Source organism: Ornithodoros turicata, chromosome 6 (assembly GCF_037126465.1).
Source record: "Ornithodoros turicata isolate Travis chromosome 6, ASM3712646v1, whole genome shotgun sequence".
NCBI lineage: Eukaryota > Metazoa > Arthropoda > Arachnida > Ixodida > Argasidae > Ornithodoros > Ornithodoros turicata.
The window spans coordinates 15,840,624-15,853,194 of record NC_088206.1 but is presented as its reverse complement, the minus strand read 5'-3'; the positions used below and the strand labels follow the sequence as shown (position 1 = coordinate 15,853,194).

The window sequence follows — 12,571 nt, the reverse complement described above, 5'->3', positions numbered from 1 at the left end:
GTACAGATTTTTGGATATTTAGGAATGTATCCGGATTTATTAAAGGCTTGTAAAGTCACTGTTCTTATTTATATGCTCAGAATGGTATGTATTGCGTCGATTGACAAAATTAAATGCGTCTCTGGAGTGCTAGCAGCAGCGTACATGTAATGATGGTGCACGTTTAGTGAACACAGTCGTTTAACATGCCAAGTCAGTGCGCATGGCACCATCCGGGAGAAAACACCCCACCCCATAAGTCTGGATCTCCACTTGGGTCTTGAGGTGGGTCATCCGCGGGAACCATAGTTCGCGCGTGGGCTAACAGCTGGTGCTGTAGTTTTTGCACGATGTCCGGAAGTTCCGCAGCCAAGTCATGTCGCTCTTCTGGATCAACTGCAGAAGCCGTACGACACATTACTCAGCATGTTTCACAACCTTCAGTAATTTTCATTTCAACTGCGGCCTATTATACTTCACTGCATTTTGCATTTGTGTGCTGCGGTCTGCCTGGTTGCCAATGAAAGTCTCTTGTAAGCGTTTTCTACACCGTATCAATATCCATGCACTAATGTTTACATTATTTGCGACTTATTAGATTTCGATGAAAATCGATGTTCTGAGGCTGGAACACAGAAGAGAGGATAAACACACAAAGCCTCAAGTGCCTAAGGACAATGAACGAAGAAAGAAGGAAGTCACTGAAGCCGTTAGTCAGCAGCAGGACTTGGTAGAGCCCTGGACCGGTAATCCAGAAGATGTTGGTTCGAGTCCTGCAGCTGGCTAACCCTTTCAGTGACTTCCTTCCTTCTTCGTTCATTATCAGATTTGTTGCGCGAAAATAAATACGACCAACTATGGTACGCGCGTAGCGGCTACGTTGGTGCCGGGTACTCTGAGTTACGCTAGTGGATGAGACTTGCTCGCACACTTGCTTAGGCTCCTTCTGTGTAAACTGACTTGCCTCTGACATTGTAGAGAGCCAAACGATTCTTTGGTGTCTCGTAGCATCTACGGCCGGTACCATTCGACTTGGGAGGTGGGTACCAACCGTCGGGATAACCCCCAAATCCCCGGATGAGCTTGTAATCGCCTACTCTGAAAAAGCGGCGCACAGTGTCATCGGTCATTTAAAGCACCGTGCTACGTGAAAATTGGGTAGGGTATAGACGGTACATAGCTGTTGGTATACCTCAGTGCACCGGAAACGTAGTGATGGTCGTAGAGATTATACACGAACTCATTCCTCGCTGCGGGGCCGTCATGGCTGATTACACGCCACTGGTCCACGCCGTCTGTTCGGCCACCTAAACAACAACAAGAACGACGTATACGTGACGTAAGCAGAGACGTGGCAAAATACAATACAGATTGACGTTAGCGTTGATAGGAATCTCCATGTGCAATATGCGGAGCGGTCTGCGGAGGATGTAGAGTGCAAGCCTTTGTGGCATTTCTAGAGTTTCCTAGAGGACAGGTGCCTCAGTTCGAAATTTCATCGCCAATGTCGTATCAGAACGAGTGTTATTGACGTTCTGTGACTTCTATCCGGGCTTCTAATGCGCCATGGGGCTAAACAGACCGCTTGCTGAACAACATACATGTATTTTGCCATGATCGCGTCATCGAGGCTTTTGAATAGTAAGCCCGCCTGAAAAAGATGCGGTATACCTGACTGGGTTTACTGCATAGCTTCTGGAAACGAGACAATTACGCGACAAAGGGGAGCAGTCAATTTCTTCGCTGCCCCAACTCGGAAGCAATTAGGTATACTCCCACAATAAAGAAAAGAACATAATTTCAAAATCGAAATACGCATGATCAGGCATGCACGTAAAAGAAAAAGGAACAGCACTATAACATCAGATAAACCACTGCTGTTACCTACGTCTCCGCCGGCAAGTTTCACAAGCGTTGGGAACCAATCGACAGCGTGAATCAACCTGCCAGCAAACGAACATCACGATCACTGTCCTGCACCGCCGTGTCATTCGTTAACACTTTCGACAGCGCAGACAACTTACTTGTGGTTCGTGTATCCCCGTTTTTTAAGCAGTGGCCCAGATACGAAAGCTGGAACTCTTGTCCCTCCTTCCCAGAGAGTTCCCTTGTTGCCACGCAATGGCCAGTTGTTGCCTCCGTTTAAGATCTGGCCACCATTCTACAGAAAAGCTTTCATAGTATATGTATATATCGGAATGTTTCCCTTGAGTCGCTGATCGCATGCATACATCACTGAGAAAGACGAGTAGCGTGTTGTTCCAGTAGCCGTAGTTCTTCAGGGCATCTACGATTGCGCCAACAGCGTCATCCAAGGCTGTTACCATGCCTACAACAGTAATTAATTAATTAACGGTAGTTAATTGACGTGCGGTTTAGTCGTAGAACGTTCGAAATTCTCGTCTACTGCTGAGTCTATAGGACTTGGAAGCTTATACTGATTTGCATCTGGTGTAATCTGGCCTGACAAACTGGTGGCGTGATACTCGAGTGTATATGCCGCAGCGCTTCCTCAGTGTTTTGAGCCTGTTACGAATGTATACGTTCAATCAGTTCCATAATGCGCCTGCACATGCGGCATGGAAACGCCGAATCGGAGAATATGCGAGGGTAGCAACAACATCTGCTTTATTTGAATGCTTATGACCGGGGAGCATCATTGCCTATGGAGATGGGTCGATGAGCAAAGATGAGGCGAAGTAGAGTGCGAAGATAGCAAAGAGAAGAAGCAACCACGGCGAAGCAGTGGGGGTCCGTAACTTTATAGAACCACGTGGGGGCGGAGGGGGGGGCAGTGACCGCGTGACCGAAAATTTATCACCCACGATGGCTTTGCAAAACGCGCTTTGACGCAATGCTGGAAAGAAGCATTTTTTTTTCTTCCTTACAGCGATAGCTGTAAATAAGGGAACCTCTTGTCAAGGTCGGAGTGGCCCCTGACGTCTTATTCGCACGCCATTGGTTGGCGAAGCAGTAAATCTGAGAGCAATCTTGGGTTTTCCTCAGCAGCTTTCACACGTATGTCTGCCACAGTTCCCTTAGAAGTCGGCCCAGGACGCACATTCCCCAGGGTGTTAGTCGTGACGTTGCTCACCCCTGTGAGGCCGACAACGGCAAACACTTTCACCGCCATCCACCAAGACCACCACCTCATAAAAAAATTACAGGACGCTTACGACTCATGCAACGCAAAAATTCAGCGTCAGCTGTGCGTGTGGTGAAATGAGGCCGGATGAAAGTGTGTAGACAAATTGATTTAAGCCTGATGAGTATTGATTTGTGGCCGCTGAAATGGTTGGCGAGGTGAGCGGTGTCCAGAACGAGTGGGCTGTTCTGGAACACCAAGTCTATGCATGAGCCATGTTTAGTTGTGGGTTGGCGGATGTCGGTGCACAGCGTAAGGTCCAGTTGTTCGGACATACCACTTAGGAAAGTGCTGTTCTTTGCCAGTGATACGTCCACGTTGCAGTCTCCGACGATGAGAAGCTTGTGCGTCCGGTAAGGCGCGAGTACGTACACGATAAAGTCGCGGATGCGTTCCGGCGCGGCGCGAAGCGAGAAGTAGGACATAGCCACCACGAGCCCTGTGGGAAGCTGCACGGCACAAATTTCTCCGACGTCATCTTCAGGAAAGGTACTCCGGCACGCAGGTAAATAGCAACTCCGGACGCTCGATTGCCCTTGCCACTGCGACGCGCCCCGCAGCAGCACTTGAAGCGCGCTTCAGTTTTTATCTCACTTCAATCTCCATTCATATCTCCATCGATAGCGGTTGTTAACTGGCGGGATTCTCCTCGTTACTCCCAGCGCTGAGCGCACATGCGATAGGTGTTTTGTGCTGACACGCGAATACCGACGATGCCGATGCGATCCCGAGAAAGTCTCCACTATACAGCTGACGCTGTAAAAAAAGAAAAAAAAAGGAATGAAAAAAATAAAGAAGAAGAGAGGGCGAGAGAGAGAGAGTCAGCCATGCGGGATGCATACGACGTTTGTCGTCAGACTCTGTCACACGCTATGGGGCGGTTACGAGGGGCCGTACGGCGTCTGCAGATAGGGAGTACCTCGGTGAGCCGCTGCAGAACGCGAACAGTATAGCACATCGAGAGGACACGCAACCAGACGCGCATTGGCTGCACGACGACAACATGACCCAGCAGTAAGGGAATGCAAAGCGGCCGCGATGAGACGAAGCCGGGAAGACCCGAAAGTTGTCTGCCGAACAGGACCGTGAATCACATTCATTTATTGCGCGTGGACGATATAGATACAGCTTTGGTACCGATAGATACAGAGCCCACCAGTGGTTTATCCAGAATCCCAAGCACGGAGGGGTGTTGGAAAAAATGTGTGTGTGTGGGGGGGTCATTATTATAGTTACGTCATTGCAGCTTAACATATCATTACCGACTTGTGTCTAAAGCTGATATCTCAAGGGCACCCGTTGTAGGGGCTACACTGGCGAAGAAGTTAGGGGGATGTCACCGAGCATTTGGGGGGTGTTAGGGGGGTGTAGGGAGGGTCTGGATAAATCACTGCAGCCCACCATAATACAACTGTCGCTGTCACTTCTTCGCATGTGACCGCGAAAAGGTGTGAATTTTTCTTTTTCCCTTCTGTTCCAACCATAGGTCGGCGCGATCATGATCATGGCAGCCTTGCCAGTGCTTCGTGATCGCACTCATGATCGCGATCATCAGGCTTTGATCAGGCATTGCGATCATGATTGCGCCGACCTATGGTTCCAACTCAACCTAGGATAAATCGCGTCACGTGCACCTGACGCTGATCACATCTACAGTGCGTGGCGTGTTTGTACGACGAATGCGATAAGGAGCGCAGCGTCGTTCTTATCGTCCTCGCTGGGAGCCAAAACGAGGAATATTGCCTAATTGTCTCGGAATTCTTAACCTCTGTATTCCTTCAATGAAAGGCACGACGTTCCAGTAGCAAAGTTCGATAACGTGGCAGATAATGGTGAGTTTTAGTGCGTCGCACGCAATCGCCTTCGTGTACGTAAGGGGTAGCGCGGTGTTTCTGCGCACTGCGCGAAGCTCTCTCTATGTTTCGTGCGCGCGCAGAACCACCGACGCTATTCCTTACGTACGTAAAGGCGACAGCGCACGATGCACTAAAAACTCACTATAATGACAATGTTTGTGTGTTTAAAAGCGACATATGTACAAGAGAAAGACTGGGAAGTGACCACCATTGGAGGCCAAGATACCTGCCACTCAACGTTTGCGGGCTTCACTAGCCGGGGCTTCACCGACCACGCACTACGGGCTACACAGACCGGCAGGTTGGTGAGCAAGGCTGCTGTCTTCTTTGCGCATGATCTCTTACGTTTCTTCGTAACCCTAAAGGACGGTTAGGTACTCCAGGGGTAACCGCGGGGACCCCACGGTTTTGTCCACATTTAATCCGCGTGGATTTCAAAACATTATACTTATATCCGGAATCGAGGATGTCACCTGGATATCCGTACGGTATAACCGCACCAGCGCATGCCTGTGATAATATTTGCTGGAACACCTTTCGAATCTCTGCGGGTTCCCAAAACGCGTGCGTGATGCTCGCAAGCCACTGTGCAGCCATAGTTCGCTCACGCTACAATAATTGCCCGCACGGCTGACGCCGCGGTGTTCGTTGGACTCTGCATATTTCTACACTAGTTTTGATGTCTGGGATGACGTGTTGTTCATAGTGCTTCTGCTTTACGGGTTCGCTGACTGCGGGAGGAAGGGAGATGCTACCTTTGGTACGTAGCATTACTATAGGAATACATGCCACAGTACTTGCGTCGGTCCGAATCATGAATGTTCCTGTAGAGGTCCTCGTACTTTTGTGGAACTTGCAGAGGTGCATGCGGGGCTTGGAAGGGAAGGTACATGAAGAGGGGCTGTTCTGGAGACGATGTCGCCAATATACTGCGAGCTGTGTCGGCGAAGATGTACTACAAGAAGAAGGACAGGCCTTTTATGCATAGCTGAAAGTTAAACTTGAAAAGATATAGGACTCTGCTCACTGTAGAGTAATGGTCCTGATATTCCCAAGCGATTTTGGTGTTATTCCTGAAGTCGTATCCTTCTTCGACACGCAGCACTGGGAAACCGAAGTCAGGAAAGAGGTGAAGTTGATGTTGATGTCGGCGAAAAAAAAAAAAGAGGAGACAACAACAACAGATAAATTAATGATGATAAATGGGGAAATTCGCCACATAAGATGCATCCCACTACCCCAAGGCACAATGGGCAGGATGAGATGTGTCCTGATAATGAGGCGATGAATGACGCTGAATAGGGGTCGATAGTCAGTGACACATCAACAGAACGCTTGGCAAAAACACAACACACACAAAAAGAACACACACACAGGTACGCAGGCACATCATAGGGTGGAAAGGGAAACCGGTGTCCCATCGTCCCCTGCCACTTTCTCTTTTCCTTTTCTGCTTCTTTTTTCTCTTTCTTTCTCTGTTTTTCTTTTTTTCTCTTTTGGGTTGGGAATAGCAAGTCGGCCTTGGCCTGTCTGACCTTTCCCCCTCTCTCTATGTTTAATAAACGTATCCCCCCCCCCCCCCCCAGGTGTCCAGGAGAAAAATCTGGAAGTACTAAAGAGCTTGGTAATGGTCGATCTGATTGAATTCGTCACATGACAAATTCGGCTACTCCAATAAACAGACCCCCCACTCCTCAAAAAGAAAAAAAAAAGGTAAAAAAGGAAAAACCCACCGCTTTCGCGATAACTATCGGCCAAAGGTCAAGTCATATCGGTTATCGTAGCGCACAATAAATCACACGGTCCTAATAGACTGTCTTCAACGCACTGCTCTGAATAAATGACACAGGCGCCGACAAGGCAGCAGATGAAGTTGTACCGGGTCAACCTATACGACTGGTTACCTACAACTTACTTTGATCGATACCCGGAATTAGAGGGGTCGATTTGATGTATTTCTTGTGCTCGTAATAGTCTTGCGAGCCGAGATAGAAACCGAGGAAAGAATCGAAGCCACGGAACGTTGGTGTGTAGGCCCAGTTGCAGTATCCCAGATGCCACCTGTTTTATATAGTACAAAAAGATATGCGTTTTCTACGTAGACGGAGCTCGTGCGGACTCTTTGATGAAACACACTTGCCAACAGCGTGCGTGACATAGCCGAGGTCTCGTAACTTTTCAGGAAGGAAGGGTACTCCTAAAGCCACTCCAGTCGGTTCAAGGGGCTCCAGGATGTGGTTCTGAAATCACAATCTTGTAATCTTCAATCATAAATGTTTCCTCAATGGGGAATTTGGTAGTGCGTGGACAGACACACCTGGCGGCCAAGGTGGTATGGGTACATTCCTGTCATCAGCGCTGTTCTCGTCCTGCAGAGTCAGACATATAACGATAGTCTTTACTATACATGTATTTGTGTACGTGGTTTGGAAGGACATACGGTGTGCAAACAGGCTGCACGTAGTTCTGATCCAAGAAAACACCCTCATTCGCTAAGGCTTCCAGGTTGGGTGTCTTCATCTCAGGATTGTGCCAAGATACGTCGTTCCAGCCTAGAGCATGGAATAGTCCTTCGTTATTTTATTTATTTATTGGTTATTGGTATATGGTAACAGCTGTGCGGCAATTCTTATGTTATCACTTAACTGGCCACGATTCGTGACTATCGCACTTTGTGTCTACACATAGGTCCAACGCTTCTGGTCCCGCGTACAGGTACATCAAAGCTATTCTCATGATGAGACGATAAAGGGAGGTTAGCAAAGTCTATTGGTGGCCTTTTTTATCGTTATTCAACATGTCCCTTCGGTTACACCCAACAATTCGACATATTTCAGAAACCATGGTAACTATAAACCAGAAACTTTTACTATAGGGTATAGCAATCACGTGCCTGTTCAGCTTGAACTTTCGGCGTGGAATCATTGTTGTCAAGGTCTTCATATCCCTTGACCATGCAGGATGTTGCAGTACTTACCGAGATCATCAGCCAAGATTAGAACAATGTGTGGCCGGGCTGTTGATATAGTTCGAATCGAAGTCACCAGCAACAGAAACGCTGTGTATCCAGTGTACATGAGGGTGGACATAACTGCACACCGCTTTCTTCGCGCACCGTCTTTATTGTGCACAGGACGTCGTATTTTGTGCACAAACCACTTCTATTACTGCTCTACATACGTGTTCTTCAGGAAGGCTGCACGGTACACTCCAAGACTCTCCAAGACTACGGATAAGTGCTTATCGCTGCTACTGATATGACACTGACATATCCTATAGGGCCGTGTTTCGGCTTGTCTAGGTTCTGTGATGTTTGATAAACTAATCGGTCTTTGCTCTTCAGAGTCAGTGAGAGAGAGAGACAGTCAGGTTATATGAATGCAAAAGAAACGTATCCTACACACTTATACTTGGCGATGGTCGAAAGTTGAAAATCCATGCCATCTCGTTCTTCGGGATCACTGCACACACTTGTACCATCGGGATCTGATGCACACACTTGTACCATCTGTTCTATGCGTCCTCGACCCTGGTGACTCTACTTGACCCCGGACCCTGGGCTAGTTTGGCACAGAGCAGTTGTGTTGTTCTTCACAGCTGCTACTCATTTTGAGCCTGGGAACCATTCACAATTTGCGCAAATGCGCTTGTTTGTACTTCAATAGCTCTGGGTATAGCAAGACATCCGTGCTCTATATATCGTGTGGTCTCAGTCACTCTTGTACTTCTTTCCTTGCGGCGTTCATTTTTCAGACTTTTTATTTCTCCAAGAAACTTCGAATTTCGGACAAGATCAATATTGAGATCGATATACATATTTGCCGCCTGGTTTGAAGGAAGGCAATTTTATTCGCATATTCCCTGTCCTCGTTGCTATCTTTGCATCCTGAGGTCAGCTTCTGTGCAGAGAGTCTGGCTGATCCCCTGTTAGCCTCAGTGTAGCCACCCTCGATCCCAGGAAAGAGAGAAGTTATGTAATACGTCCAGCTAGCCGACAACCCTTGAGTAAGAGCAGTGTTATTGTAATACCTAGCGCCAATTCCGGAATTCCTCCGGCATTCCACCCCGTTAGCATTACAGGAATCGAAGAAAAAGTGGTGGTGGTGGTGGTGGTGGTGATAGGGCTTGCCGTTGTCGGCCTCACGTATGTGGGCAACGTCACGACTCACGCCCTGGGGGAATGTGCGTCCTGGGCCGACTTCTAAGGGAACTGTGCCGACATATGTCTGAAAGCGTCTGAGGAAAACCCCCACCAAGAAAAAGTGCCCACTCGTAAACAGTACTAGAGAGCTCACGAATCACACGGCTAATTTTTGGAAGAGCAACAAGAAGTAGTAGATGATGACGATGACTGTTTCAATTTCTTTAGGAGTATGCGCCACCCACTGTATAGGATGTCAGTCTGTAACAATCTGTGACAGCGGTCTGTAACCATCGCTGAAACCATCGCCGCACGGTAGTCATTCCGGAATTTCGCGACATGAAATTATGCCGAAATCCCGGGATCCGAACCCTACTTTGATGATGATGATGAGGATGATGATTGAAAGAAAAAAATGGGGATTGTAGCCCTCATCACGAGGGCCGGCTACCACAGATCACCTAAGGAAAGGAATGCCAGACACATCCACCCACACCCACTGGAGATGTCGCGAAGCGGCTACGAACGCCACAGTCAGGGTCATAGCCCGTCTAACAGCTTGGTGTCCCTTAAAAACTGTGTAACTGCTCGCAAAGCTGGCAGTTGAGTGCTCGTTGGCCATGGGCCCAGCAGCTTCTGCACTACGAAGGGTCGATTGTCAACCCGGCCTAACGCGGCTACAAGTGTGTCACGACACTCAGAGTATCTTGGGCACATAACTATGTTCGACGTCTTCGATAGAGCCACAGACTGGACAATTAGGAGAGTCCGCCTTCCCAAGCCTGTAGATGAGTCTTGCACTGTAATGGGGTAGTGTACTGCTCTCAAGCGGTGAATCACCCCAGGCCATAGTCATGATTTATTTGTTGTTGTTGTTGTTGTTGTTGTACTGTATGGTACATTGAGCCGGAGCCTGTGAAACAATGACGTAAGCTGCCGTGGCATGGATGTTGGGAGGACCAAGGCTAGTTCGGGGTCAACCCAGTGCAGAACGGAAGATCCAGCCTCGCCACAAAACCATTGATCTTTTGACAGCTTGTGGCTCAGAGACTTTAAGGCACTCTTGGCGTCCGCCTTCGTGAAGAAACACTGCGGAATGTACTATTTCCATTTGCTTTCCCGGCGTTGTGATCGGCCGCATCATGTCCGGTGATCCCACAGTGGCCAGGTCATGTCATGGCCAGTTTTTGGTGTGCTACTAGTATGTCATTAAGTACAGGAGCTGAGAGGTGGTGTATATCCGGTGTCATAAGGGTCTGTAAAGCGGCTTTAGAATCACAAAAATATAACCAATTTTCCCTGGGAAGGCACGCACGAGATATGCTCTATGGCTAGAAGAAGAGCGTGTAGCTCTGTTGCTGTCGATGAAGTTCGATGCGATAGTCGTATTCGACGCTGGTACAACGAAGGCACAGGCGGATCCTGCAGGTATTGTGGAGCCATCCGCATATACCGCCGTGCGATCATCCAGACGTTGGATCAGTTCCAAGCTCAGCTGTCGCTGCATGCAAGGAGACGAAAGGCCTGGAACTTCTGTATTGACTCTGAGAGGAACAACACCCCACCATGGCAAAGGCGATGCTGGAATGCGTTTATATGATGGTGAGATGCCTCGGTATGGCAGAATGGCCTGGTGAACAGTGGAATTATCTCTCTTATTAATTGCTTCAACAAGGTGGTGCCGACGATGCCGCGTTGACAGTCGGATGAAGTGACGAAGTGATTCCTGAACTCTTAGAGCTGGTACCGGAGGTTCCTTCGCTTCTGCAACTGTGAGCTGGTTAGAAGCTGACCGATGAACCCCCAAGCACACTTTTAGGCTCCTGGCAACCACACTCTCGAGGATAGATTCTGAGGTGGGACACAGGCCTTGTAGAAGTGGCAGGGAGTACGCCAACATCTGACGAATTAGCGAATGATGCAGACCGAGCATAGCCGTCGGAGACGCTCCCCATCGACTGCCTGCGATGTAGCGCATGACATTAACGACGGATACAGCTTTCTCCTTTATGCGTTGAACTTCGGCTGACCAGGACAGAGATCTGTCCACGATGACCCCAAGGAACCTGTGACGTGTTACTCTTCGGAGTTGTTGACCATTGACTTGAAGCAAGCTGAAAGTTCGGTAAACGTTTCCCTACCCTACTTTGAAATCACCACCAAGGAACGGACGCTTTGTCCAATCGGCCGGGCCACTGGTCATCGTGTGACTGATCGATTACACCCCCCTGTCCCCCACTCCTTCCTACTGTCCTCTCTCCATCTGTCCACACCTGTATGCCGCTCATCGCCACACAGTTGCTTCAATGCCCTAACACGGGGGGGGGGGGTACGGTTTATCGAAATAGAGAAACATAAAAGGAAAGAGAGGGCGGTCTGCCTGCCGAGACGGAAGAGAGAGATGATGATGCTGATGATGATTGAGGTTTTATGGCGCGCAATCAACTAAGGCTATAGTGCGCCAAAACTCTCATGAAAATGATGACCAAGAAAACCTGAACATGCCTGAACAAGAAAAAAGGAAACACGGAATACAAAATAATCGATTACAATATGTTTGAAGAAAAAGCAGCCTTGCGAGTCTTTTCTTTTTTTATATAACCTGAAACGCAATTTTTCCAATGTGAACTTCTCAACCATTCGTCAAATGAAAGATCCGTGCTCCCACTAGTGTACTATGGCCGTCTGTCACGCTGTCTTCGTGTGTTGACATTTGAAGTTCCGCTTTTAAAAATAAACACACACACACACACCTCAAGAAAGTTTAATTCCAAGGGTTTTCGATCAGGCGAGTTTTTTTTTTTTCTTTTCTCTTTTTTCACCGGGAGCACGGTGTGAGGGGAGGAGAGAAAAAAATGTCGTCGAAGCTCATACCGTTTCTTCTTCTTCTTCTTTTTTTTTTTTTCACTCGTCTCGCTTCTAGTCGGCTAGACATCGGCTAGAGGACGAGGAACTTTGAAGACGACGGTGGCGCCGGCGAGAGACGCTGGCGTGTGGTGACAAAATACTGTGGCAAAATTGCACGGAGCTATGTAATCATCGCAGATATCGTACTTCCCACATTCGCAACATCTGTATTCGAGGTCTGCTATCCGAGGAGCCGTCATGCAGCACGACGTAGTTAGTTAGTTATGGACGTAGTTAGTTAGTTAGTTGGTTAATTAGTAAGTTAGCGGCTGTATTGGGGCACCAAAGTGGAAGACCAACAACAGGGGCTGTTAGCCGGTACATCTTGCTACTCCCAGTGAGATCCACGCATACATGTTGACCAATCTTCGACACATGCATTTATATCGTTCAGCACCCATTGATGTATAGTAGCTCGTGATGGCGGTGCCTTTGCCTTCTTTCCCTCTTTTAGGTCAGACGAAATCGCTGCCATTTCTGCTTCGTAGCACGTACAGTTGGCACTGAGTACACGTGTTGTATACGGGATAAATGTCACTCAGC

At 48.3% G+C, this 12,571-nt stretch overlaps 1 protein-coding gene across 1 annotated transcript; it reads right to left on the bottom strand.

The window, feature by feature from the left end:
• Window positions 1-17: 17 nt before the first annotated feature.
• On the bottom strand, window positions 18-8,187 carry LOC135399248 (arylsulfatase B-like). Its single transcript, XM_064631072.1, has 13 exons — window positions 7,958-8,187; window positions 7,421-7,532; window positions 7,298-7,349; window positions 7,117-7,220; window positions 6,896-7,041; window positions 6,008-6,084; window positions 5,770-5,935; window positions 2,211-2,308; window positions 2,004-2,140; window positions 1,864-1,922; window positions 1,172-1,286; window positions 944-1,077; window positions 18-375 (listed from the first exon to the last, which is right to left on the bottom strand). Exons 1-13 carry the CDS (start codon window positions 8,067-8,069, stop codon window positions 194-196), a joined length of 1,494 nt encoding a protein of 497 aa, XP_064487142.1. The 5' UTR covers window positions 8,070-8,187; the 3' UTR covers window positions 18-193.
• Window positions 8,188-12,571: the final 4,384 nt, after the last annotated feature.

What these genes read in the sequence shown, in the direction of transcription:
- LOC135399248 (XM_064631072.1), bottom strand. Translation starts at nt 8,069, where the DNA reads ATGTCCACCCTCATGTACACTGGATACACAGCGTTTCTGTTGCTGGTG. An exon ending in AATTCCGGGTATCGATCAAA is followed by an intron (nt 6,085 to 6,895) that starts GTAAGTTGTAGG and finishes TCGGTTTCCCAG; the next exon opens with TGCTGCGTGTCGAAGAAGGA. An exon ending in GGACCGACGCAAGTACTGTG is followed by an intron (nt 2,309 to 5,769) that starts GCATGTATTCCT and finishes TTACTGTTGTAG; the next exon opens with GCATGGTAACAGCCTTGGAT.